At 42.4% G+C, this 27418-nt stretch overlaps 1 protein-coding gene across 1 annotated transcript in view; it reads left to right on the top strand.

Moving 5' to 3' along the window:
• Positions 1-23351, top strand: part of NAGS (N-acetylglutamate synthase) — a 49887-nt gene extending 26536 nt beyond the window's left edge. Inside the window, exons 3-7 of the mRNA XM_078645232.1 lie at positions 4629-4842; positions 7388-7568; positions 8263-8434; positions 18948-19130; positions 22764-23351. Of these exons, the coding sequence (XP_078501358.1) occupies positions 4629-4842; positions 7388-7568; positions 8263-8434; positions 18948-19130; positions 22764-22917 (904 nt within the window). The 3' untranslated portion in view covers positions 22918-23351. The remainder of the gene's footprint in view (positions 1-4628; positions 4843-7387; positions 7569-8262; positions 8435-18947; positions 19131-22763) is intronic.
• The last annotated feature ends 4067 nt before the right edge of the window (positions 23352-27418 follow it).

The raw sequence follows: 27418 nt of genomic DNA, 5'->3' as shown, positions 1-27418 counted from the left end.
ATCTTGCAAATGTCCTCCTTTGACCCATTTAATATCATATAATTGGATTGTCCACTTCTGCTTCTCTTACAAAAGACTGTTTGGAATTTATCTGTAAGCTTTTCCGTTTTTCTTTTTTTCTCTAATTTTAGTAATCTTGTCTCAGGATTGTCTTTCATGTCATTTAATACCAATTTTATGAACTTAACGAACATGTACTTATTATTAATTAATGTCTGTTATTATCTGTCTTTTATGATTTTCTTTTAAATCGAAATAAAGACTCTAAAACCTGAGTCAAATTTTTGTGAGGGACCTTACAGCAAAGGAGAACAGGGCAAGAAACGGTTTTGCTTGTGTTCTCTGTAACCAGTTTGTACGTTGCCCTTTGATTCATGAACCTTTCCTTTTTGTTTCCTCTCTGGTTAAGATATGTAAAGCTGTGGAAATCACTGGTAGTTGATTTTTAAAGTTGTCCGCAAACAAAACCGCCCATAAAGTGTAAAAAGCCTATTCTGAAGATAGTACTTGGGAGTTGTATTTGTTAGTAGCTACTTCCATGTATTATGTGTTGGTAGAGATTTTCAATTCCCGTTCCCACCATACACACAAATGTGATGAACCAGGTTTATTTGGTGTATAAATGCAAACACACAGGAAGTCAAAACGTCATAATGGCTGTAGCTTCAAGCTTAGTAACCAAAATATAATATATCAATATTTTCTCGTCTTGAAAGACTGAACCCCATATAGCCCCACCTACTATCTTCAATGGTCAGGTTGCAGCTTTCTCTGGACCACTTTTCTATGACCACTGACCCACAGTATTGTTGTGGATTTGATGGTACTCCCATTGGTACCACTAGATCTGCAAGTCAGCATCTGGTTTGGTAGAGTAGCCAGAGTTCTAGGTCTAGGCTATGCCTGAGTCAAGAGAGGGAAGAGCTAGAGAAGCAGCACAGCCCTGATTCCATTGCGGGTCTCAAATGATCAGCACAAGGTAATATGAATCACCAACATCAGAAGCTTTATTGCTTTCTTGGCAAGCAACATTTATTTGTTCTCAAAGTAACAGGAAGCAGATCTTCCTCACAATGCTTGCTACAGTATTGTATTGATATTTCAGACATTCAGGCTACAGCACCAGATTCGGCTTTGCTGTTGGTGTCTGAATAGAACCTATGCTTTCGGTTTAGATTGAATCCTAGGGTGGATTATAAAAGGTCTTTTGGTTTAGATTGAATCCTAGAGTGGATTATGTAAGGGCTTGGTAAAGAGTTAGTCCCATGGGAGTTTCTTCACTTGGTTTTTAGCATCTTCCCTGGTTTTAGTTCGAGCAAGAGATCACATTGCTATAGAAAAAATATGTTGTAATTGAAAGAGCTATATCATGTGCTTTTCATCTGAATTGAGATTTGAAATTAAGTTTTGACCCATATCTTCATGTTTGTATGAAAATTACTCACAACTTTAGATAAGATAAAGTGAGTCCTTCAAACCCCTTGCCTCAAGGGCACTGTGTAAGGTTCCTCAACCAAAAGACTGTGTAACTCACTTATTCGGCAGGCTAAGGTTACAGCGAATCTGTATAACTAATCAAATGTCACTAGAAGCCACATTCATTTAGTAGTTCTTACTGCATTTAGTGTGACAGTCAGACCCCATTTGCAAATGGTTGCCTAACCAGAGTTAAGCTGCCGGAGACCGTCTACAGGCTGATCAAAAACTACCTCCTTATGAAATGTGATTGTTTTTAAAGCAAATTAGAGGAATAGAAGTAAAGTAGTAGTCAGATTTTCTTTCCCACTCAATAAAGAGAGCATCTTCTAGAGAGCCTTTAGTCCTTCCCTACAAGGGGCGTAACATTGGCATCTTGTATTGGTTTGAGTCATATATATATATGTATATTGGCAAGTGGTCTCTTTTTACAGACTAATATGGAAGGCTAGCAGATTTGGGAATAATTATCTTAGTATATAATTATCTTGACCTCACAAAGTCGAAAGATGCATCTGTGCTACCTCATTTATTACTTGAACATCTGCACAGCTTGGGTACACAATCCAGTAAAGTATGTGGTGTCTGTAACATGGATGCTATAACGAAATCTGAGTGCATCTATTTCAAGGCAAAAAAGTCTGTCTGAAACAGGAATGCTATGTCCAGTTAAGGGTCTAACACGATACCAATAAAAACATCAGTCCAGTTCAAAGAGTGCCTTACTTGAAGTGTTCACCTCTGAAGGAGCCATAAAACCTGAGCAGCCAATCGCCCAGTTCAGAATAGATAATTATGCTCTCCTTCAGAAATGGATAGTCACCACAGAATGACTTCGGTGAACACTCTTGGGCCCAGGTTCGTACCAAAAGGCGGAACTCGGTACGGAGCCACTACTACCCAAAAACCAATATTAATTGTAAAAGGGTTGCTAGATGGAATCTGGAAATATTTACCCCATAAACCGTTCACAATCAAGCAGTGTCCTTTTAGCAGGGACTTCAGAATTTATGCTCAGTTGACGATCTTTCACATGCATTTATTCATTGAAGAGGAAAAGGTGCAGAATAGTTCGGAGCTCCGGCCCTCTTCTGTGTTCTAAAAATGTTTGTGAATGACACCACGTCTGTCCCCGAGTGGAGGTCCCCCACCTTAGAGATCCAAATTCCTACTTGTTATGTTATGTTATGCTATGTTACATAGCTTATAGAGCACACAGCTGCCCCAGCAAAGGGGCGTCCCGACGCTAATAACAGTCAGATGGCAGGACCACCAGAAAAGGCGAAGGCAAAAGGGACCTACAGTGAAGGGAAGAGATGAGACTTAGTAGCCTTACGTAATGCCAAGTAGTTATTTAAGCTACAAATAGACAGTGGGAGAGAATTTCAAAGTTTGTCTGCCAATGTGTGGAAAGCGCCCCCCTCCATCCCGTACTCTCCTTACCCTAGGAACAACCGCCAAATGTTGGCCCGTAGAACGAAGTTGGCGGGAGGGAATATAGGCCGAGAGCAGGGTGGCCAGGATGCCAGGGGAAGAAGAGTTCAAGATTTTAAAAGCGATGCAAAGGGACTTAAACTCCACACGTCTGGCCACCGGCAACCAATGAAATCGGCGAATGGCAGCAGAGGTAGAGCAAGTTCTCGGGAGGCCAAGAAGAGTTCTGGCCGCCGCATTCAGAACCCTCTGTAATCTCAAGATCTCTGACTTGTTGATCCCCAGGTAGAGCGAGCTGGCATAATCCAGTCTCGACAAAATGGCAGCCTGGATGATAACCTGTCAAGTGGACAGATCAAAGTAACCTAACAATGGTTTGAGCCCCCGCAGAATACCAATATAGGTCCCTGCCACTTTCTTAGTTTGGGCCTGAAAGCTGTGAGCAGAGTCCACTCAAACACCCAGATTTAGGGGTGGGACCACAGCCCAAGGTTGTAGGCCACCAATGCTCACTCCTCAGCGTTCCATCCCGCCCTACCATCTCTTTCCCCCATTGCGCAAAGCTGCTCAGACTCCCATAAGGATGCTGATTTGGTGATTTTGTTCTTCCACCCTAACTTAGAGAGGGTCGAGTGCTATATAATGACTGTTAAAACTGTGGGACCTTCCAGGAAGAGGCTTTGGGGATCCGAATATAATGCTCTGAGGTATTCCCTTGGTTGGAGAACCAGTCTAGCCATCCGATTGGCTGGTTCTGATATAGGTTGATGTACCCATTGGTTTATAGTTTCCAATTGTGCCGCTCTATAGTACATTTGGATGTCGGGTAGAGCAATCCACTCACCCCCCCACCCCACATCACCAGCAAACCAGCACCGAGTCAATGTAGTGTACATGATCCGGGGAGGAAACCCCAGACCCATAGAAGAGTTTGGACCACACTCTCTATTGAGTTAAAATATCCTTCTGGGTTTGGAAACTGCATATTCTGTACTAAATAGAGTAATCTGGGTAGTGCCATAATTTTAAATAATGCTGGTCTCCTGCATGAAACAAGGAAGCGTACTCTCCTTTTCCATAATGGATGGGCACTTACTCCTTCTATGTAATAGAGCAATTTTCCATGGTGGGTATCAAAGCTTATGTGAAAACCTACAATCCTACATGTTTGTGGGTGTTCACTGACTTGCGGTGACACTCCTGCTTCTCACGGAAATCCCACGCCCGGCCAAGACACAAAATTACTGCAAGGCACCATCTGCTATACTGGTCCTTTCGAGCATTGGCCCAAGCAAATTAAATGATGATAAAATGTTGCCCAAAGGCTGCAAGAGTAGCCATTTCAGAAGTTGAGGCACGTGTGTCCACATATTGATGTGCTTTTTAATAAAGTGAGACAGATGGGGCTGTCAACCTGCTGCAGAATATGTCACACTGTAGCAGAATTCAGAAATGACATAACGTATTGGGTGCAAAGTTGCAAACCACTGAATTATATGCTTTTTAAAAATCATTTGATTCTTCAGATTCCTTAAAGGAGGCTCGGAGCGCCGAGTTCTGCATCGCAAATGAGACATGGTTCTCAGTTAAGTGTGTTTGTACATGCAAAATCCACAAATTATGTAACAATTTGCATGTTGTAAATTACATTGAAATACTCTGCCTTCAAAAAAAAAATCCTACTTCAGCCTTTATTTCTTTCATCTCTGCATTCACAGCCTGGGAAGTGTAACTTCTGTGGAAACAGACTTGCTCCGCTGGTGCTTGGAGTCAGGCAATATTCCCATCCTCTGCCCGGTAGGAGAGACATCTAGTGGGAAGTCTGTTCTGCTCGACTCTCTGGAAGTCACAGCATCTATCTCAAGAATCTTGCAGCCTTTAAAAATCATCTTTCTCAACACATCAGGAGGACTGAAGGATCTCAGTGAAAAGGTAGGTTCGTCTTAGTGATTTATTGACAACTATAATTATGGCACAATGCACAGCCTTACTTTGTGTACCAGTGCAGTTGCATTATCTATCAAGGGTAGACAGCAGAGCCCCCAAAGCCAAGATTAATTTGGCACACCTAAGCAAACACTCAAAAGATGATTGTGGGAATGTTTGCACATAGTCTAAACCACTGGCAATCGCTGTAGGTAGCATTACAGTCCACCTTTCTTCACCCAGTATGCCAGTCTCGACAGAGGCCCTCCTTATGCAAATCAGTACTGACCCTGCTCATCAAGGAAATAGCCCATGCAAAACTGCTAGGTGAGGCCTCATCCAAAAGGAAACATAAGCAAACACAGACCAGTTTCATCTTTATTAGACCTAGACAGTGTGGTATAACTTGGATCCTCTGGTACAGCAAGAGACCTACATATGGACATACTGTTAACCACTAAGGGCATTACAACAAACACACAAAAGGTGACAGGAGGAAGCGCACTCTAAGGACCTTATTCCAAGTTTGTGGGTCTTCGGCTGGGACTGCCACCGCCGCGGTTCCAGGATCGCCAACCAGTGGTGCATCCACCTGCCGCGATATGACTTTAATCCACGGCGTGCGGGTGGTGCTGCAGCAGTCTCACTGCGGTGGTATGTTTGGTTCATAGGAAAGTCTAACAAGCATATCGCTCGTTCCTGCATGGTGTGGCATGCATCATGTCATGCATGCTAAGAACAGTTGCGGACGACGGCGGACATGGTAACCGCACTCCCCTGATGTGTTCCGTACGTGGTTATGTTGCTGCTATGGTCGGACGGGTGTGCACAAAAAAACTCTAGCACCTGCCGTCGTTTGGTGCCAGCTGCTAGGCAGAGAGAGAATGAACCAGAAGGTTGGAGTGGTGCACTACTCAGAAGCAAAACGTGTTTCTCAATAAGTCATATAGTCTTGTTTGTTTTGTCTTGGTAGATCCTTTATTTTCACGATTATCCAAACAATTAACATTCATTTGAACTAAGCCGACGGCTGCTGCTAGCTTTTCAGAATCAGCGCTTATTGGCCCTTATCAAGGAGGCCTACACAGTCACATTAATTTGTGTGCCTGCAACTCCAATGTGCCACAACTCCGTTTAACGGGCCAAGCCCACACTGTACTCACAGGAAAGACCAGGGGGAACTCGGCTCCTTCGCCCACAAGACCGTACCTCATATTATGCTGTATATTGAAAAGTGTTGGCTGTTAACTTAAATTGTTTGGATACTTGTGAAAAAAAAGGACCTACCAAGACAAAAAAAACAAGACTATATGACGTACTGAGAAACAAGTTTTGCTGCTGAGTAGTGCACCACTCCAAACTTCTGGATCATGTCATACATGCCATACCATGCAGTAACAATGGTGCGATTCCAGGGGAACATAACACGTGCCCTCATGCATGCAACCCCAAGACCAGTTCTGGCTGGGGGCCCTGTTAGGGTCCCCTAATCTGCATGTTTTCCACCCTTTCAGTGGCAGGGTCCCCACCATTTATTTATTTATTTATTTATTTTTGAAAAGTTTTAAAGAGCACAATCAAGACACAAGGGGGTATCAGAACGCTGTACAGTGTTGTCGTCAGCAATTATACAGAACATAAAGAAGGTAATACATTAGTATCGTTGGTGCAATTTAGCGCTCTGAGTAAAAAACATTGTACAATCAACAGTTGATGTAGTTAAAGGGGCTATCTAGGATTAGAACAAAAAAAAGGGAAAAATATGTCATAGAACATCAGTGAGAAATATTTTAGGATTTTGGTTATTAACAGAATACACTAACATGATCAGCTCGTAAAGGGCAGTGGATATGCAAGTCGTAAAATGCTCTGCAGTGCCGACTTCAGCACCGCCCTCATATTCTGCCCCTTTGAAGACTGCCGCCGCAGTGGGATCCTTTTTCCCGGCGGAGGTGGCGGCCCCACTGCCACAATTGTACTAGGGCGTTTGGGTGGTGGTGGTCTGGACTCCGCACTCGCAAGAAGGCCTTGAGTGTAGACCGATGGCAGTTGCTCTGCGTAGCATTATAACCCATCATTTTTCACCCACTGTGCACAAAGGCCCGGCTTTGCAAATCTGTACTGATCCTGCTCCTCATGGCAACAGTCCATGCCGAACCTCCAGGCAAGGGCTCGCCAGATTGGAAGACAAGCATTAGTTTGCATATTGTGGTACTCTGTCCAAATTTGCATGGTAGACAAAAAAAATAATGGACTGGAATGCGGGCGGCCCAGGCATTTGTTAATAGCAGCGAGATTAACTCAAGCTTTCTATCCATCACCTTGTTGCTTATTGTCCTACCTAAGCAAACCATTCTTAGATGGTCAACCTAAGATTTAGCAGATAGAGCTGATGTTCCAATACTTGATTAATACCAAAGCAGAAATATATCTTCAGTAAAAGTAATTGGTAGACAGATCTTCCTTATCGTCCACTGGGGATGCAAGGTGGGAGGTTTACTGGCAGACTGTTGACCTAATTAGTAACATGAGCCTTCATCTCTTCTCACAGTTAATTGGGCTAGTGAACCTGCCAGCGGATTTAGACCTCATGAGGACTGCCTCTTGGATTGGACACCGGCAGCGGCAGCAGGTCACTGTCATTGTGGATCTATTAAACCGACTGTCACCGGGATCCTCTGCCGTCATGACCTCTGCAAAGACACTCCTCACTGAACTCTTCAGCAACAGAGGTAAGGTAAACTAGCAGGAAGTTGATGCACGTGAATAGTAGTAAAGGATTTATATGATGATAGCCACAAACGTTTACTGAAAGATTAATAGAGGCACACCAAAGCCATCTGCAGGTGGTGTAAAGGGGATTGATTGGGGAAATTGTAAAGCAAGTGCTAATGTTAAAAAGTTGTGAGTGGTGTAAACAATGCTCAGGAAACGCTACAAAATTCAGCTCGAATCTTTGCACAGAGCAATGCTTAACCCTCAAATGTGTGTTTAGAGCCACTTTAAATGATGTAATATTTTTAAAACAACATTGTGTTACTGCAATTGATATGTAAAGGATTTGCATATTAAAATTAATTTATAGCAAGTAGATGTGACTAGGTAAAAGAGGGAAGCAATGCAAATGGGTATGTCATCGGTCAGATTAGCTAAGAAGACATCTCATTTTGGAGATCTTAAATTAGTTCTTGATGAAGCAGTGTAGAGACCAATATACTTCCTTGGGTAAGAGTGTGGTGCACTTCTCTAGGAAGAGATGCTTTTGTGTGAGAAGATACCAACCAGGTATGAACTGAAGACAGCACAACAAACATAACATTGGTGTGAATAATGTAGTGTAATGCATAAAGACATGACTCTTTAATTCTTGGAAGACATCTGAATTATGTTCCATTATCATTAAATGCTGCTCCTACTCTCTTGTAGGGTCTGGCACCTTGTTTAAGAACGCTGAGCGTGTATGTAGGCATGAATCGCTTGATGACGTGGACCAGGATAAGCTCATCTCCCTTGTTAACCGTTCCTTTGGGAAGACACTAAAACCAGACTACTTGGCTTCAGTTCGCAGTCGTCTGCACTCCATCTATCTATCCGAAGGGTGAGGATCTGACTTAAGTTGATTCCGAATTGATCAGCATGTAAAGACGTTTATATGGAATAAGCTACACTGATATCTATGATCTGATAGAAACTTCTAACCACAGATTCCTTACCATAGAATATTCCCCAGCTTTTTGAATGTATCCGGAAGATTTTTGAGCGGTACCCCTAACCACCAGTAGGTAACGTTGTTCATCTTAGTGAAGTGCACGGTACCTATAGAGGTGCCAACTTGGCGCACTGACGTCGCTGATCCGTTATATGCTACCTCTCAGTCACTTTTTTTTAAAAACATATTTAATTGACTTTTTATGGTACCATCTGGGCTGCAGCCCAACATATACATGTTGAAGACAAGATAATGCAAAAGTACCAGGCTTGTAAACAGTATTCACTACAATTTGCATATAAAACAACAAAACTTTGTGTAGACAGTTCAATTCCCCATGCATTTCAAGGGTATGTTTAAGTACCTGTGTAGGTAACAATTAAAATACAGTGTGCTACGTGTTGTGGCCAAGGACGTATGGAGGGGTACACGCATCAAGGGGTCTGAAAGGGAAGGGGGGAGACCGATACCCTGATATGTAGCCCATTAAGACCATATTTTTCTGTGTTTCTGGGGACAGCCTTATGCTTGCAAAACCGCATTCTCTGCACCCATGCATCTGTCCAATTCTTTTCGCTATTTCCCTAGCGTCGAGCGGGGGGTCACTTTCCACAACTGAGCGATGTCGTGCTTAGCAATATTGAAGCCAGGAAGAGCAGATGTTGTTTATATTGATTCCCCCTACGCCATCTGTGCTGTGGAGCAAGAATAATGTAGGGTCGTATGGGAGATCCCAGGATAACACCTCACCCAGACAAGCCGAGACTTTACGCCAAAAGGGCTGTATATCGTTACAATTCCAGACTGTGTGCATAAATGTTCCCTCATCTTTTTCACAGAGACAGAGTTGTGTATAATATACTCAATGAATATATTTGAAGTGGATGAGACGGTATCGAGAGGACCCTGCCGCGCCCCGGGTACTAGCTATAGCCCCGGCCCAGTCATCATCGGTTAAGTCTGGTATATCGCCATGCCATGACCCTCTAATTTTGTGTAATGTCGTACTGGAGTGAGCTGTCAACGTCTGATAAATCTGTCGGATTTTATGGGCCCCTAGATTACTCATGAAGAGGTGGCCCTCAAGAGGGTGAAACTCTGGAAGACTGTCTAGGGTGAGAATCCTGGGGGTGAAAGCATGACACAACTGAAGGTATTTATAGAATTGTGTTTTATGTAATTGGAATTCTTCCTATAGCTGTAGGAAGGACTTTAAGATAGTGCCCCTCATAACATGCCCAAGTGTGGATAGTCCCACCAGGTCCCATTTGCGGAATCCCGTTAAAGCCACCACCTGGACGAGCAGGTGGGTGCCATGCCGTAAGGGAGTTGCCTGGTTCAAGCGCCCACACGACCCCATTTGCCTAACAGCATACCACCAGAGCTGAACGATTGTTCTGCTAGCATGGGGCAGGAAATCAAGGCTCTGTGTACTGTGCAGTAACTGAAGGAGAGGGACACCCTCCATCCCTGCATGTTCCAGTGCGAACGCTGGGTCCATTGGTGTATTTTACCACCATTCATTTATGACCAATACATGGGAGGCAGCATAATAAGAGTACACATCCGCCGCTGCGATGCTGCAGCAATATGTTAATTGTGCACAGGTCTACAGTGCCACACAGACCTCCACCCCACCCCACAGGAATTCATTATGTATGGCATTTATTTGCGTGAACCATGATTGCGGTATGTGGTATGGGAAGTTCTGCAGTCGATAAACCCTCTGGGGAGGGAGACCATCTTAAAAATCTCTGAACGCCCTTATAGCGAGAGGGGAAAAGATGACCATATTTTTGTATCATCTTGGAGGCCAGCGAGAAGTGGATTAATGTTACGTGCCCATGAGATCTTTGGACAAGGAGACATAAAGATACCCAGTTATTGAAATCCCTCCGTCGCGTGTGTCAACTGGGCCGCCCATGTACCTCTACCCTCATTACCACATACTGGAAACAATACAGACTTAGAGGGGTTGGTATGGAGCCCGGTGGTCTGACCGAAGACTCGGAGGATCTGTAGGATACGTGGCCTGGGATCCATGAGTCTGTCATAAAGAAAAGGACATTGTCCGTATATATAACGCAATGTGGCCACTTAAATCCCCGGAGTACTCGATCCCGGCTTACCCACACCACCAGAGGTTCCACCGCTAGGGCAAATAAAATTGGGGACAAGGGGCAGCCCTACCTTGTGCCGCGACAAATGGGAAAGGGGGCTGATCGATGACCAGCAATGCGCACTGAGGCATTTGGTTCTGTATACAGTAGACGAATGTATACCAGGAAACGCATGCCAAAATTAACTGCTTCCAGGAGTTGGAAGAGGTACTCCCAACTGAGAGTCAATGCCTTATCAATATCTGCAAGAAGTATGGCTGTGGGACGTCCCAGCTCCGATGCCAGGGCCATGGCATTATGGACCCGACGATATTGTGGCGAGTGGCCCGGTGTGGAATGAAACCAGATTGATCCAAGTGGATCAGATCTTGCATACAGGTCCGCAGGCGATCGGCTAGAACCTTGCCCAATAATTCGGGCTCAAAATTAATTAAGGAGATGGGGCGATATGCAGATAGGTCTTCCAATAGGTGGCCTGGCTTTAGGAAAAGGACAATGTTATGTTATGTTATGTTAAATTAATTTATTACGCTCACGGCTACTCATGAGTGTATCGGCACGAGACCAGTGGGGTGCGGCGGTAGGCTTCGAATGAAAAGATGTGTTTTCAGTTTTTTTTAATACAGCTGGATCCTGGATGGGGAACAGCATTTACAACGCAACTTTAACAACGCAGTACCTTTACGATGCAACCATTACAACGCAAGTCATTACAACGACTTGCGCTGGGGGGCGCTCTAGGATAGGGAATAGTTTTAATTTACTATCCAACACCTTCCCTACTATCCACGGGGACTGGAGTTGGAATAGTAAATTAAACTATTCACTATCCAGCGCCCCCCAACGCAAGTCGTTGTAACGACTTGCGTTGTAAAAGTTGCGTCGTAAAGGCATGCGTTGTAAAAGCATGCGTTGTAACGACGTACATCCTCCTGGATGGTGCGCAGGGCCAGCGGAAGAGCATTCCAAACAGTCGTTGCTTTAACTGAGAAGGAACTACCCCCATCCTCTGCCGCTTAAAAGGTGGGACTCGGGCAAGGAATAGGAATGCGGAGTGCAAGGAGCGTGCAGGAGCATAAAAGGAAACCCGCCTCTGCAGATAAAGAGGACCACATACATGGAGCGCGCGATGGGCCTAGATCAATAGCTTAAATTTCACTTTGGTTGCTAAAGACAGCCAGTGATATAAGCGCAGCTGGTTATGGACACTGTCCCTGGCTGACAGACCCGACAACAACCTGGCTGCGGTGTTCTGGACCACCTGTAACTTCTTCAACAGGGAGCCCGGGATGCCAGCAAAGAGGGCATTGGCATAATCCAGCCGGGACATTATCAGCCTGCCGCCAATCCCATGGTAGTATGTGCTGTTCAAGGGCATCCTGCCTTGCCTCCAGCAAGTGTGGGCCCAGTGTGGACATATATGATCGAAGGAACTCCATGGGAAATCCATGGAGACCGGGGACCCACCCTGGGCTCATCGCAGCTAGCGCAGCATTTAATTAATCAACTGTAATGGGGGCATCGAGTTGGTCTCTCATCTGATCAGTGAGTCTCGGGGGGGAATATCTCTAAGGTAGTAGTAGTAGTAGTAAGTATACTTGTAAAGCGCACTGTTACTCCATCTTGGAGTGTCCTGGCGCTGTATACCGCTGGGGAACCCGTCCTGGCTTTCCCTGTGAGATGGTCCCTCCTGGACACCTCCAAGGTGAAGCCAGGCATCCCCGGCGCTGATGGGGCCGTAGTGGAGATTAAGCAAGCTATTGCCCAGAGTTGCAGAGTGGGACCCATGGTTAGCGTAGGCACCTCGGCGAGAATTATCGAGTCCGCGGACATTGACCCAAGACCCTGCCGCGTCGGGAATTGAACCCTGGTCCCGGGCGGATCTCTGCTTCAGGGTCTGCCACTTCTAACCAGTGAGCCACACTTCTCCACTAAGGAACTCCGCAATGAGGGCCTCTGAGAGCTGTTCCTGCCATGCATATAGTGTGGATAATTAGCGCGAAAATTCTGCAGCAACCGCTGCTGGAGAGAAATGTAAAATGCCGTCCGTCCCTCAGATAATGGGAACGGCGGCCGGGGACGGCTCAGTCTGACACAGTCTGTGCACCATCTTACTTGATTTGTCCCCCACAGATAAATCCGGTGTTGCAACCCCAACCAGATTTCTTTCGCTTGGTCCATGAGATGTTGTTGTATCTGCTGTTGTGCAAGGAGTAAATTACGCCGGAGGGATGGACTGGGATCGTGTATGTCCTGTGTCTCTAGGGATGTATGCTGGGCCTCCATCTCAGCATGTTGCATAATGAATCCAGTCTTTAACTTCTCATGCAGGAATTAAAGTAATTAGTATGATCAAATTTAGGCATATATCATGATACATTGACTAAATCTATCCTTGGACATATAACTTAATGAATTTTAATTTCAAGACAAATTATTTGCAGAAGATAGAAAATGGATTCATGGTGTACCCCCCATGTGCACCCCCACCCCCCCCGGAGTCCCAAAGCAGACTCCGCATGTTTTTCTGTGGTGGCAATGCCGGCACAGATAGGCATTGGAAAAAGCCCCTTCCAATATGCTTGGCGGTGTCTGATAGACACCGCCACCATATTGAACCCTTTTCCGCCCGGTCGCAAGGCGACCGCTGCAGAAAGACGGTGGATGGTCTTTCCGTCCGCCGCGGACCCCCCAGGCATAATAATATATTGGGGGGTCATTCCGGCATGGATGGCGGGTGGATCGCCCTCGCCAGGCCGGCGGTGGCTACCGCCGGCCTGGCAGGGGCGATCCGCCACCCATCCTAATGGGGCCCTTAGAAACTTTTCATTGAAAAAACCAGTCAATGTTATCCTTTGGAGGAAAATAGAACTTTAATTCCTGCATGAGGTGGCGCATCCTAATTTTCCCCACGGGACCCCCGTCCTTATGGCGGGCGGTCCCTTTCTACGATGGGATGGCGGGCGGACAAAGTCCGCCCTTCATCCTAATGGGCCCCTAAGTGTGGAGCTGGAAAACCTAAAGAAATTCTTTAAAATTGTACTAACTAACAAAAACGATTTTACTTACAGGGAATGTCCCAGTGTAGTATCCAGGTATACTACACCGTGTAAGAAAACTAATCTCAAAACTAATTTACCTGTAATTTTACTAGAAATCCTATACAAAGTATATATACTGTATTCTGAAAAGCATTGCATTATCAGTACCACCACTGTAATCAAATCAAAGTACATTTACAATTGCAATCCAAACTGTGTTACAACTGTATATTTACTGCAAAGTATTTATAACTTACCTGTGCCAGGTTTGCTTGGTTCTAGGAAATAAAATAACTAAAAGAATATTTTTATACAAAAACAATTGGTCTGAAGTTCAGTCTTTGAGTGTGTGAATTAATTTGCTGACTGAGTGTGTACAACAGATGCTTAACACTGTCCTCTGATAAAACCTTACTGCTCGACCACACTACCACAAATAGTGAGTAAGGTGCTATCTAACTTTACCTCTGCCTACCTTTGGGGTTCCACTGGACTCTGTGCACACTAATCCTCACTTTGGTATAGTATAAACAGAGCCAGCTTCCTACAAGTACCATATCCACATTGTTGATCTTACCTTAGTGCTTCCTGCGAGCAACTCCTTCTATCAAAAGTACTTGTAACCAGAGATAAAATGTATTATTCAGAGATTTCCTAATATTTAAAACCATAAAGTAAAACTACTGAAATCACACCAGTATAGATATCTAAAAGTACATCAACCTTCTGTCTACCCAGGGTGCTGAAAAATCGAAGTAAACAATTTCCTACAATTTTGGCCTCAGTCTTAGCAAAGGCCTTAGTAGAGGAATTGCAGCACCTGGCTGCTAGCCCCAATATGTTGAGTGCCTGTGAGGCTGACCTATGCTCAGTCTGAAACTCTCTATGCTCTATAAAAGGGTGGGCGCCCTCTACCCTTAATGACGGTCCACACCTGTCGCCATTCTTGAAGTGTAAGTCAGTGGCAGCAACCCACCTTTCTCGCAGGGATAATGTCTTTTCCATTGACTTTGAAAACTGGGACCGCAAAGCCCATTCACAGTAGAAGATTTAACAAACGAGAGAGCAATATGGAACCTTCTTCAAGATCTGGGTCTCCAAGTCAATGTGGAAAAATGACAGTTATGTCACATTCCACAGTTATGAATTCCCTGCTGTGCACTATACTCATCATCCATCTTCCACCTTGACATGGTTCTCTCTCAGACATAGTTTGCCTGTATATTTAAGGCACTAAAAGAAATTATGCCAAGAGCATATTCTCTTGAAATTTAGAATATTACACCTTCATGGTCACTCCATCAGAGCAGAGCCAGCATTGGAGGATTTCTGCAGACGGATTTGAGGGACATATTTATAATTAAGCAATGAAAGTACGTGAGCTACTCTGCAGATCAGTGACAGAATATCGAGGGACATAATATCGACTGCACAAAATATCAACGCCAGAATATCGACAGACAAAATATAGTCTACCTATCTACAAACAGGTAAGTGCCAAAATATCGATTCCAAAATGTAGTTGTTAAAAATATAGTTTACTAAAATATCGAAGTTATAAAATGTCTTAAAATTAATATTACATTATTTAAATAATAAATATAATTAGGTAAAACATACTTACAATTCATTAAAAGATATTAAAATTAATAAATAATATATTTAATCCCCCAAAAAAATTAAACATAATTTTTTTATATATATATATTAACTTAATAATATTAAAAGATCATTATTTATTTTTAATTATAAAATGTTAAAGACATAATTTAAAATATAATTACATATATATAAATAAACATATAATAATAAACATATACATATAATAAAATAAATAAACATAAAATATAAATATAAAAATATTTCAGATATAATAAATGAAAGTATTAAAAAAACTTTTATTAAAAAAATTATTTTACACTACATTCAATATAAAAAAAAGTAAAAACGTTGCATAGCATAGGATAAAAAATTACTATTCCCACTCCATCAAGTTTAATTGTAGGGAAAGTGTTGGATAGCGGGAATGTAAAAATTACTATTCCCACTCCAGTGAGTGGAACAGTAGGGAAAGTGTTGGATAGCAGGAAGGTAAAAATGACTATTCCTACTCCAGTGAGTGCAACAGTAGGGAAAGCGTTGTATAGCGTATGGGTAAAAATTACTATTCCCACTCCAGTGAGTGCAACAGTAGGGAAAGCATTGGATAGCGTAGGGGTAAAAATGACTATTCCCACTCCAGAGAGGCAACAGTAGGGAAAGCGTTGGATAACGTAGGGATAAACATTACTATTTCCACTGACAGTGAGTGAAACAGTAGGGAAAGTGATGGATAGCGTAGAGGTAAAAATTACTATTCCCACTCCAGAGAGTGCAACAGTAGGGAAAGTGTTGGATAGAGTAGAGGAATAATTTTGTCGACCCAGTCCTCTAATTTAATAAAATTTATTCACAAAAAGGATTAATTATTTAAATTTAATTTACCTTCCACTGTTATATCTACATTAATTAACACAATTAACAGTATAAAATAACTTTGATTAAATATTATATAAATAATAATAACAATTTATTTTCAATTAATTTAATACACACCATATTCCCCTATAAACACTCAACACTCTCCTAAAAAAAGAAACATTATTAACATATTAATACATTACTTATTATTCATTCATATTTAATTACTGATTAATAAAAATTTACACAATTTACATATTTATCAATTAATTAAAAACGTGTATTAATAACTTTACATATTTCATAATAAATTAATTAACTTAATTACCAATACACATTATTAATTAATAAATTAATATTTTTTTAATTTACATTAAATTACTTCCCACCCTATTCGCCTATAAACCCACAACCTGCTACAGAACTAATATAAGCAAACATTTATTACCAATATTGATTATTAAACAATAAATTATTAACTAAAACATTATTATTTTGTTTAAATTTAAATTAAATTACTTCCCACCCTATTCCCCTATAAACTCACAACCCGCTACGGAACTAATATACGCAAAAATGTATTTACATAAAATTCATTATCTTAAAAAAATTGTAACATACATTAAAAAAATTATATACTTTTAACTCATATACTAACATATAATACAATTTAAAAAAAATCGATATTATGATATTCTATGTTATGACATTCTATATAATAACATTAGATATTATGGCATTCTATATAATGACATTCGATATTACTTACCTATATGTCGATAATATATACAACTATTATGTCTATTCTATATTCTGTCCTCTCAATATTTTTAATTCGATATTATGTCCTCTCGATATTTTTTATTCTATATTTTGGGTGCTTACCCTACTTTCTGTAAGTACTGCCCTGTGTATTCATCTTCTAGGAAAGATAACCGCTTTCAGCCAGGAAGTTTTGATGCCTGGTTTTGCATATGCATTTTAGAGCTCTGAGATCATATCACCAACACATCGAGAAGGATAGAAAGTGGAAAACAGAGTCAGAGACAATTACATTCATGGAAATTCAGTTACTTTTAGTCTTTACTGTCTCTTCTTTCAAATCCCCACACAGTTTCCCTCACTCAGGGTATGCTGTGCTATACTTTGCACGTCAGAGAAATCATATAGAACCTGGATGTAGTGGTTGTTGACACTGATTCAACGTGAATAATTTATAGTAATTTGCGTGAATGGTGTTTAGTTCAAGTCAGATTGTATGAAACTAAATAGTTTGAAAATATCAACGGACAGGTATGGATCATTTGGTTCTGAATTTCATTTGTTTCGAATAATTTATTTAGAAACTGTGCCAAAAAAACTCAAACCCTAACCCTCTAATCCATACGCTCTAACCTCACAGTAGTTATCCCAAACTTCAACCCTAACTCTTGCTCATGAGCCATTGCCCCTTGAAACCACTGACTTTTTATTTGCCACCTCATCTTATTACAAATCCCAAATCTGATCTCTAACCCCTAACTCTTAATCGCTGTCCTCAGCCCTGAGTCCAGCACCATCTGATAAGGAGAGCCATGAACAAATGTAGTAGACTGAAACATCCCAGGGAGGTCGCCCCAGCAACCCCCTGTGCTCTTCTAAGAAGGTTTGTCTGTTCTCTATTGGTGACAATGCTGAAGGTCTTGGGTGGCTTCCTCATGAACAACAGCAGGACTTCATGGAAGTTGTCAACGTGGTCCTGCTTGTGTCCAGCGGTTCAGCAGCTGTTTCGTATACAGCTGTTGTTAAAACAATTTAATGCTTGGATCAGCATGGCTGAGAATATTAGACCTTAGATTCAGGACTTAGCAAAAAGAAAATTTGACTTGTTCTAGTAAAGCAGTGTATATTTATCTTTGTTTTCTGTCACCCTGCTCTCAAGTTTAGGTACATGTTTTGCTAATCATTTTAAGATGATACATTATTGTGTTACTATCTTTGATAGATACTGATAGAATCATTGCTTTATTTATTTATTTTATTTATAAAGTTTTATATAGCGCAATCATGACCCTAGCGGATATCGGAGCACTTTACAATGTGCAATTGTATGGGAAAATCCCCCAGAGAGAACACTTCCGGTCCCAGATGAACAACAACCCAAAAATAAGAACATAGCCTGCGAGAAATAAGCATCCATGCAGACCAAGGGATAAATCTTGTCCTGGATTATAGTTCATGCGTTCCACAACGGAAATTTCTCCATCAGTATCCTTTTAACTTCTTTCTTGAATGAAGCAGTTGAGGGGTTCAATTTCAAGGGGTAATGTGTTCAAGATTCTTGGGGAAATACCTGAGAAGCGTCGGTTATATGTCTTCTTTTTATAAAATGTTGTTGGTTTGAGCAGTAGGGAATAGTGTTTTTTTTTGGTGCAATGTGGTTTCTTAAACGGTAACTAGGTATGTCAAATGCTGCCAATAATGTTCTTAAATAGTAGGAATGGCTCAATTCTAACAGTTGATTCTTTGGTCCCCAATGACACTGAAACACTGTAGAAGAAGTAGCTGGACACCAATGAATACTTCACGTAAAGTACACGAATGTGTACAGGAAACATATGTAGTATGCATTCAAAACTGAGCACAAGCAAGATAGGTTACCACACACTTATAATGGCAAAAGATATTTATTTTATTTTTTACAAGAGATTTATGTTGGTCAGTCCTTTACTTACTTCAAATGTGTTGACAGGAAAACATTCAATAGGCCTTATATGCGTTAACCTTTTTTTGTCCTTATAGGTACAGTGCAGCAGCCATCATCACCTCAGAGCCTGTGCTGGGGGGCACACCCTACCTGGACAAGTTTGTGGTGAACTCCAGCAAGCAAGGCCAAGGCTCCGGTCAGATGCTGTGGGAGTGCATTCGTCAGGATATGGAGCTCCTCTTCTGGAGGTCTCGTGCCACTAATCCTATCAATCCTTGGTGAGTAAATGAGCGGCCAGGATGCCACATGCTTCTACCTTCCTACTAAAGGAACTGCATATGGTGCATCAGATTCATCATCTCTAAAGACACCAACCCTTTTACAGTGATTTGTCTCCATCAGAACGCATCCACTACCATGCATGCCATTACCACACATGCACTGCAACATGTTATTACCACGCAGGCATGTTGTTAATACATTTATAATAGGAGTTATCACAGCACATTAAGGATATTACTACATTGGTAAGTATATGTATTTACCTCAAAAACAATGTGCTGCCAGCCATCTTAGCGTTTGGAGGGCAGGTTGGGAATATATACTGCCACCCTGAGCCTGGTGGGGGTAGGAACGTTTTTGGGGGATGTAAAGATTGTTTAAGGTTTAGGAATAGGTCATTCTGTGGGGGTAGTAAGGAATGCTAAGGCTCAGGGATGGATAGTGTTTTGGATTTCAGGGTATGTTTAGGATTTTGGAATGGATAGTGTTTTGGATTTCAGGGTATGTTTAGGATTTTGGAATGGATAGTGTTTTGTGGTGGTAAGGAGTTTTTTGGGCTACGTGATGGGTAGTGTTTGGAAGGGTAAGGTTTTTCTTTTAGCATTCACAGGTGAAAGTGATTTGGGAATAAGGAGTTTAGGGTCCGGAGTGTGGAGTGATTTGGCGGAAAAAAGGTTTGTGTATATATACATACTACTCTTAAAAGACAATAAACTTAACTCTGCAGATACATTAAGATGGCCCATCAGAAGTAGGGGGAAAGAAACTTTACAACGATGACTTAACGACTTATCTTAACAATGACTCCTTTACAACAAATGTGTCTTTACTACAATTCTTTTGACCACACATGACTTTATATATATATATATATATAATGTCATATACATATTGCTGCTCACAAGGTGCATCTCACCCCGGAGTCCATTGCAGCAGGGGTGCATGTCCTCGCGAGACAGCCAGCCAGTATTAGAATTTCAGTTCCAATTCCCTGTGTCCTTCTGTAACATAACTGATGCTCATGTAAAGCACTCGGATACCTTTGGGTCAAGTTTGCGTTATATAAAACTCTAAAAAGAATTTAAAAATTCCACTAACCACGCAGTAGCAAAACCATGCGCACTGCAACAGCGTGTTCGGCTTAGTTGTTTATTTGTATATCCCCCTTAGCCAGCCGTGTTGAACCCAGTGTTAGGCACAGTGTTTTTAGGGCTTAGCGTGGGTAAAGGTTTTTGGGTAGCAAGGGTATTTTTAGGGGTTAAGGCTGGTAAGGGTATTTGGGTGGCAATATTATTTTTAGGGTTAAGGGTGTGTATACGTTGTGGGTTAATAAGGCAAGAAATATATGTATATATGAATTTATATATATATATATATATATATATATATATATATATATATATATATATATATATATATATATATACTAGCAGCCCGCCCCAGCGTTGCCTGGGGCAGAAGGGGGCTGGGGCAGCATTTCCGGATTGCAGCAGCGTTGCCCGGGGCAGAAGGGGGCTGGGGGCAACATTTCAGGCTTGGGTGCACTCCCGCTCCGGCCCCCGCCCGCCCCGACATTGCCCAGACCACCTTTATATAAATATATATACATTTTCGTGGTATAAGCATATGGATGGTAAAAAGATTTGTGATAAAGACACTTTTGTTGTAAAGGAGTCGTGGTAAAGGCAGTCATGTTTTCTTTACAAAATAATTAGGGAGTCACCCTTTACGGCGAAAAGGGAATGGGTTTATAGTCAACAAAGAAATAAAAGATTTTCCCTTTTCCTGGTTGTGGATGATAGAGCGGACTGCAATATACAGCCCTTCTATCACTGCGTTTAATCGGCAGCTGGGGGTATGATCAGGTTTAAAGCGCACCACAGAGTAAAAAAGTTACAGGGGAACTAATCAGTATGGATCATATTCCTTTCTTACTTAAACATGCATATTTATAACAAAAATCAGGGATATATATGAATGGTAAGACAAGAGGTAATGCTCAAATAATAGAGGTTAGGTTGATTTAAGCCAGTATATTTATTTATCACAAAATTGATATTATACATTTTATTAACATTTCATAAAAACAAAATATCATCCATTTTATACAAAGGCATAGTCATAAAACATTTTCTATTAAAAATTATAATTAAAAGAAGAAAGCACAATAAACTGTCGACGCGGCGTTTCGGTGAACAAGTTAAACACCTTCTTCAGGACAATGCTTTCTATGGTTAAAAACAATTTTGTATTTTATAAGTCAGGGTTTTGTATATCTTCTCTGCTGTTGAAGTTATTTCTCAAGCTGCTGGTTATTCATTACCAAATGTTAGCTTTGATTAGATAAACTTAGTCCTAGTTGGTATTTTTTCTTTTTTGAGTTGAACAGAAAATTCCCCTTCTGTGTTGTTTATTAAGATATTTATCTGTTCTGTTTTGGACTCTAGTACATTATGCTAGGGGTCTTTAACAGGTTGGGTGTGGTTTAAGCATCAGGTAACTTTTGATTGTTAACTGTGAGCAACCTTCTCCTTTTCTGGTTGATCAGCTTCTTGATCTCCCTGCTTTTATATTTTCAGGGATTTTGTAAATTTCCTCGAAGCTACTTCCACACCGTCCTGTGTCTGCGCTGCAACTTGCAGTTAAAGACCCCTAGCATAACGTACTAGAGTCCAAAACAGAACAGATAAATATCTTAATAAACAACACAGAAGGGGAATTTTCTGTTCAACTCAAAAAAGAAAAAAGAAAAAATACCAACTAGGACTAAGTTTATCTAATCAAAGCTAACATTTGGTAATGAATAACCAGCAGCTTGAGAAATAACTTCAACAGCAGAGAAGATATACAAAACACTGCCTTATAAAATACAAAATAGTTTTTAACCATAGAAAGCATTGTCCTGAAGAAGGTGTTCAACTTGTTCACCGAAACGCCGCGTCGACAGTTTATTGTGCTTTTTTCTTTTAATTATAATTTTTAATAGAAAATGTTTTATGACTATGCCTTTGTATAAAATGGATGATATTTTGTTTTTATGAAATGTTAATAAAATGTATAATATCAATTTTGTGATAAATAAATATACTGGCTTAAATCAACCTAACCTCTATTATTTGAGCATTACCTCTTGTCTTACCATTCATATATCCCTGATTTTTGTTATAACTATGCATGTTTAAGTAAGAAAGGAATATGATCCATACTGATTAGTTCCCCTGTAAATTTGTTACTGTGTGGTGCGCTTTAAACCTGATCATACCCCCCAGCTGCCGATTAAACGCAGTGATAGAAGGGCTGTATATTGCAGTCCACTCTATCATCCACAACCAGGAAAAGGGAGAGTCATGTTTTCTTCACACATCCGTAGAAGTGGCTCCTGGTGTAGTGAATGCACGCGCTAATACCTTGCATTGCAGTGCCCAGCAGGTTCATCACCGTTTGCGGTGCTTTTCAAACCGTGACTGTGACCAGACTTGTAATCAATCACACTTGCCCTCTCCCACAGGGAGTCTTTTGGAGAGTGGCTTCTTTTGAATGCAGTTTCTGACCTTCAAAATTTTCAGTTGCCTTTATTTTATGCCACACAGAGTCCAGTTTCGCTCTGACGACTGTCGTCTTTATTGCAGGTATTTTAAGAACAGTGATGGCAGTTTCTCCAACAAGAAGTGGATATTTTTCTGGTTTGGCTTGTCAGACATAAGAGAGTCCTATGAACTTGTCAATCATGCCAAAAGCATCCCGGATTCTTTCTCTAAAGCCCAGTCCGATGTTACTGGATAAAACATGCTGGAGCAGGACTTTTGAAAAGGAGGCCTCGCACCTACAGCAATCAGTGTTGACTTTCAACATTGACTCAACTCCAGACTGAAGGAGAGACGTCACGTACTCTTTTTGATGCCAGCGATACAATGGGATGGTCTGTGCCAGGGTATGCTCTATAGGGGAGAAGACGATTTTATAAAGGACCGAGGAAAGTACCGCGGGGCTGCGAGTTGAGCGTATGGAGGAGAAAAGGAGAGCAAGATTATTACTGGGGGCTGAGTGTGGAAGAGGGGTCTATGGAGAAGAGTGACTGCGCAAGGAGCAGCCAACCATCTGAGTAAAACGCATCATGGAGTTGAACTGTTCCAAAAGCTATTGAGTAAACAAAATACAAAGTAAAGGATTATGTAAATACATGAATTCTGAATAAAACATATTTATCATTGAGAGAACATAGGAATACGAGTAGACTTTTTTGGCTAAACTGATGAGTAGCTTTTTAACAACTTTTGATGCTGTATATTAATTACAGATGACGTATTTGTTTTGATTTGGCAGTTTTTGAACTAATTACACTAGAGGGCCCCTCGTTGAGATGTGTGTTTTTATACTATTTTACCTAATCAAACTTTATTGTAGACTTTCAACCCATACAGGTAATAATGATTATCTACATAACAAAATGTCTTCCTCCTCAAAAAAAAACTGTAAGCAGTTTGTCTTTCATAAGATTAGTTATATACTCAGTACCTGGTAAAAGTTATATATTTCCGAAATATAATTATAGCACAGTGAGTATATTTTTTCACATTTTAGGAGTTTATACAGCCAGTATCCACACAATCAACATTAGTTAGCTCAATAAACAGCTTCATATTTGAGACTAACCTATATACCGTAGGGGCCTTAACATATTATGAAGCATTGTGTTTCTGTCCTGATAATCTAAATAGTCTCTCTTACCAAGGTCTTTTAGGTTAGTCGTCAGTGGCGGCTCCTCCGCTGAGGCGGAGGAGCGTCGCCCCACTGCTCCTTGAGCACTGCAAAAAAATAAAATGACAATAACATTTATTTTTCACTGCCGACTCTTAGCCAGGTTAGGATGGGGAGAGGCTAGCCAAGGAAGGGGGGGACTGGTTGGCACTCTAAGGGGGTCATTAGGATGATGGGCGGACTTTGTCCACCCGCCATCCTGTCGGTATTCGGGACTGTCCGCCATAAGGGCGGGGGTCCCATGGGGGGTATTAGGATGTGCCCGCCACAGTGACGGGCACATCCTGTAATTTTAGCATTGTGGCGGGCGGTGGTCTCTGCACCGCCCGCCACAATGCTAAAAATGCACCAAAGCATTTGCATTTACAAAGCGGCAGGCACTGCGCGGTGCTTTGTAAATGAAAATGAAGGGGGGTACCGCAGGTACCCCCCCCGTGTGCTCCCCCACCTCTCCTTCACTCTGGGGGCCCGCAGGGGACACCCAGAGAAGACCGCATGCCTTTCCGTGGCGGCATCGCCGCCGCGGAAAGGCACCTTAAAACAACCATCATAATATGGCTGGCGGTGTCTGATAGACCATATTATTCCTTTTCCGCCCCGGCCGCAAGGCGACCGGGGCGGAAAAGCGGCGTATGGTCTTTCGAGGTCCCCCCCGCCATACTAATAAGGCGGGGGGGGAAACGAGTGTGGATGTCGGGCGGATTGCCCCCGCCAGGCTGGCGGTGGCGGGGGCAATCCGCCCAACATCCTAATGGGCCCCTAAGTGCACATGAAGGTTTGGCCAGCCCTTTTGGGACAGCCAAACCATCATGCACACTTTGCATATTCCCCGCCGGACTGTAATGCACAACCTGGTGAGGAACATGCACAGGCTTCCAGTCCCTCTCTGGGGCTGAACCACGGCGCTCTGACCAATCACAATGCTGCTGGAAAGCAGCGTTGTGATTGGCTGGGAGAGCCTGGGAGCCTGTATGCTTCTGTTCTGCCAGTGCGCTGCTGAGAGTAGAGGAGAGGTGACGTTCAGCTGTAAGTTAATTTTAATTTTATTTTTCATCTCCCGCCCAACAGCCCCCTCCCCCCTGCTCCACCACCCCGTTCCGAGGCTTCTACTTGTCAGCGTCTTTGAGAATAACCTAAATTTGTTTTTGATCAGATCCTATTTTTATGAGTCCTTTCCTTAAATGACCTGAGAGGAGGCTATTTATATAGGTCCATTTTGTAGAAGGCTGGCTCAGTGCCTCACAATAGGCATAGTGATAGTGTTTAGGTGCCTGAAAAACAAGGCTCTTAAGGGGTTGCTGTGGTGATCAGCTAAGGCTTATCCAGGAGGTTGTACAGCATTTGCATGTTCCACTTATTACTACACAGTAGACACTAACTTGGTACATCTCCTACACGGAGGTATAAATTACACACAGGGAATACATAGAAAATAGACAAAATAGCATAGACAACACATAGGGCTACACTGGGGGGGCAAAACCATATACTAAAATAGAGGAATGCGAAATGGTTATCAAAACGGGACTAGTACCCAAGGTTGGAGGACCCCAGCGGAAACAAGGAACCACCCAATGTAAGTAGCCAGGGACCTAAGAGCATCCAGGTGCAGAGTGGTTACACAGGGTCAGTGCCCATAGAACAATTCAGGTAAGTTGTGGTTTTGATTTTGGAGTTTTAGGTCCCTTCCCAAAGGACCTCGGAGGAACCACTTGGAAGAAGGAAGGTTGGAGAGTCACCCCACCCATGGGTACCCATAAGACATACATAGGGTTGAAGTTATGTCGGAAAACTCCGGAGACGTCAATGGAGGGTCGTTGATGTTCTCCAGCTACAGAGTCTCATGGACCAGGTCGGTGGCACCAGGACAAATAATCCATACGAGAAGAACCTGAAAGCAGAGGCCACCTCAGCAACACTTTTACTTCTACATCTAATGTATGCTGCTGAATCCACAGGCCGATGTGGAACCCAGGAGAGGTTGCCCCTGGGACAACAACAGCCTGTTACTTTGGGGCCTGCCAATGAAAGGCTGAGCTCGTATGGGGATAGTGTGGGTCCTGTCTTATTTCCCACCATGTAGCGCACTTCCTCATTCCCCCCTTCTTCACTATCTCCAGCCACACAGCTGCTGGATGGCTGAGGGGTACACATTGGTGCCCATCTGGGATGATTCACTTTAAACTTTCTGGCTGTTGTTATTTTATGCTGGATGGAGAGTGGGAGTTGGAAACTCAACTAGTTGGGAGAGTTGAAGTGGGAAGTGGGTGGATGTTAAGTGGAATGTGTACTGTTAGTCTTGCATGAGTTGCTTTGCCCTTCGCAGTCACACAGGCACTAATTGCTACTGGTACACCTGCTCCTCAGGCGAAACATGCAGGACACAGAGCATACACCTCTCCTAGCACCTGATGACCACTGTCAAGTGCATTACTTGAAATGTGCAGGGGTGAATGATCAGCGCAAAACACACTTAGCGCTTGGGTACTTAGACACAAATTAACATATGCTTCTTACAGCAGCTACATCTGACCAAGGCGTTCCCCGACTGAGTGCGGGATGGATCACAAAGTCACATGTCTCAGTCTGTTCTAGCTACATGCGAGGAGTAGCTGCAACCATTCTAAAAGGGCTATCATCACACACATTCCAGGTGCTATGCAACACACAGGGCAGGTTTGTCATCCTGGCAGGAACACTATCACACTAAGCCCTGTATACAAACCGAATGTAGATGATCGTGATTTGTTTGCCAAGATCTAGCACCTGATGGCCACTATGGACCATGGCGTGGTAATCTGGGGCAGAGATTTCAATGTAATACTTGATGGATGAACGGACAGGTCCAGCTACACCCACCATCCACACCTGGAAGCCACCGCACAATTACACACACTCACGACTAACAAATATCTGACAGACATTTGGCAACTCAAATATGGCACCAGTACGGAGGGTAATGCATTGCCTCCACTCATAATACCTGGTCCAGAATCGACCACTAGCTGTTCATTAAAAACATAGCCACATAGACTATAAATGTTGCTCTCCTTCCCAAGACATTATCAGACAACGCATCTGTTAAAGATTTCGCCTCCAGACCTGGGCACATGGGCCTTCTCCCAGAGACTCCCCCTGCTTCCTAATGCTCCAGGGACCCTGTGTTTAAAGCCAAAATTCGAACAGCCAGACTTGAATACTTTGAACACTCTGTTGACTCCACCTCCACACTATGGGAGGCATTCAAGGTAGTCATCCGTGGGGCATGCATTTCCAAGCAGGCGGGAGTAAGTTGGGTGTTGCGCAGGCTTCTCACTCAACTGGAGATTGACATCTGTACATTAGAACTTCAATTCTATGATACTGAGAACACAAACTTCAAGAGTAAGATAATGGAAAACCAGGAGGCAGTGCTCGGGGAAGCACATTATCTTGGTAACAGGCAGCTTCTCAGAGCTACCGAGAGGGAGACTGGTAAGGTAAAAAACTCGCCAGACTCCACCGCAAACCCAGAGCAAGTGTCCAC

Source organism: Lissotriton helveticus, chromosome 5_1, assembly GCF_964261635.1.
Source record: "Lissotriton helveticus chromosome 5_1, aLisHel1.1, whole genome shotgun sequence".
NCBI lineage: Eukaryota > Metazoa > Chordata > Amphibia > Caudata > Salamandridae > Lissotriton > Lissotriton helveticus.
Note: the sequence above shows the minus strand (reverse complement) of the source record. Positions and strands in the feature narration are given on the sequence as shown.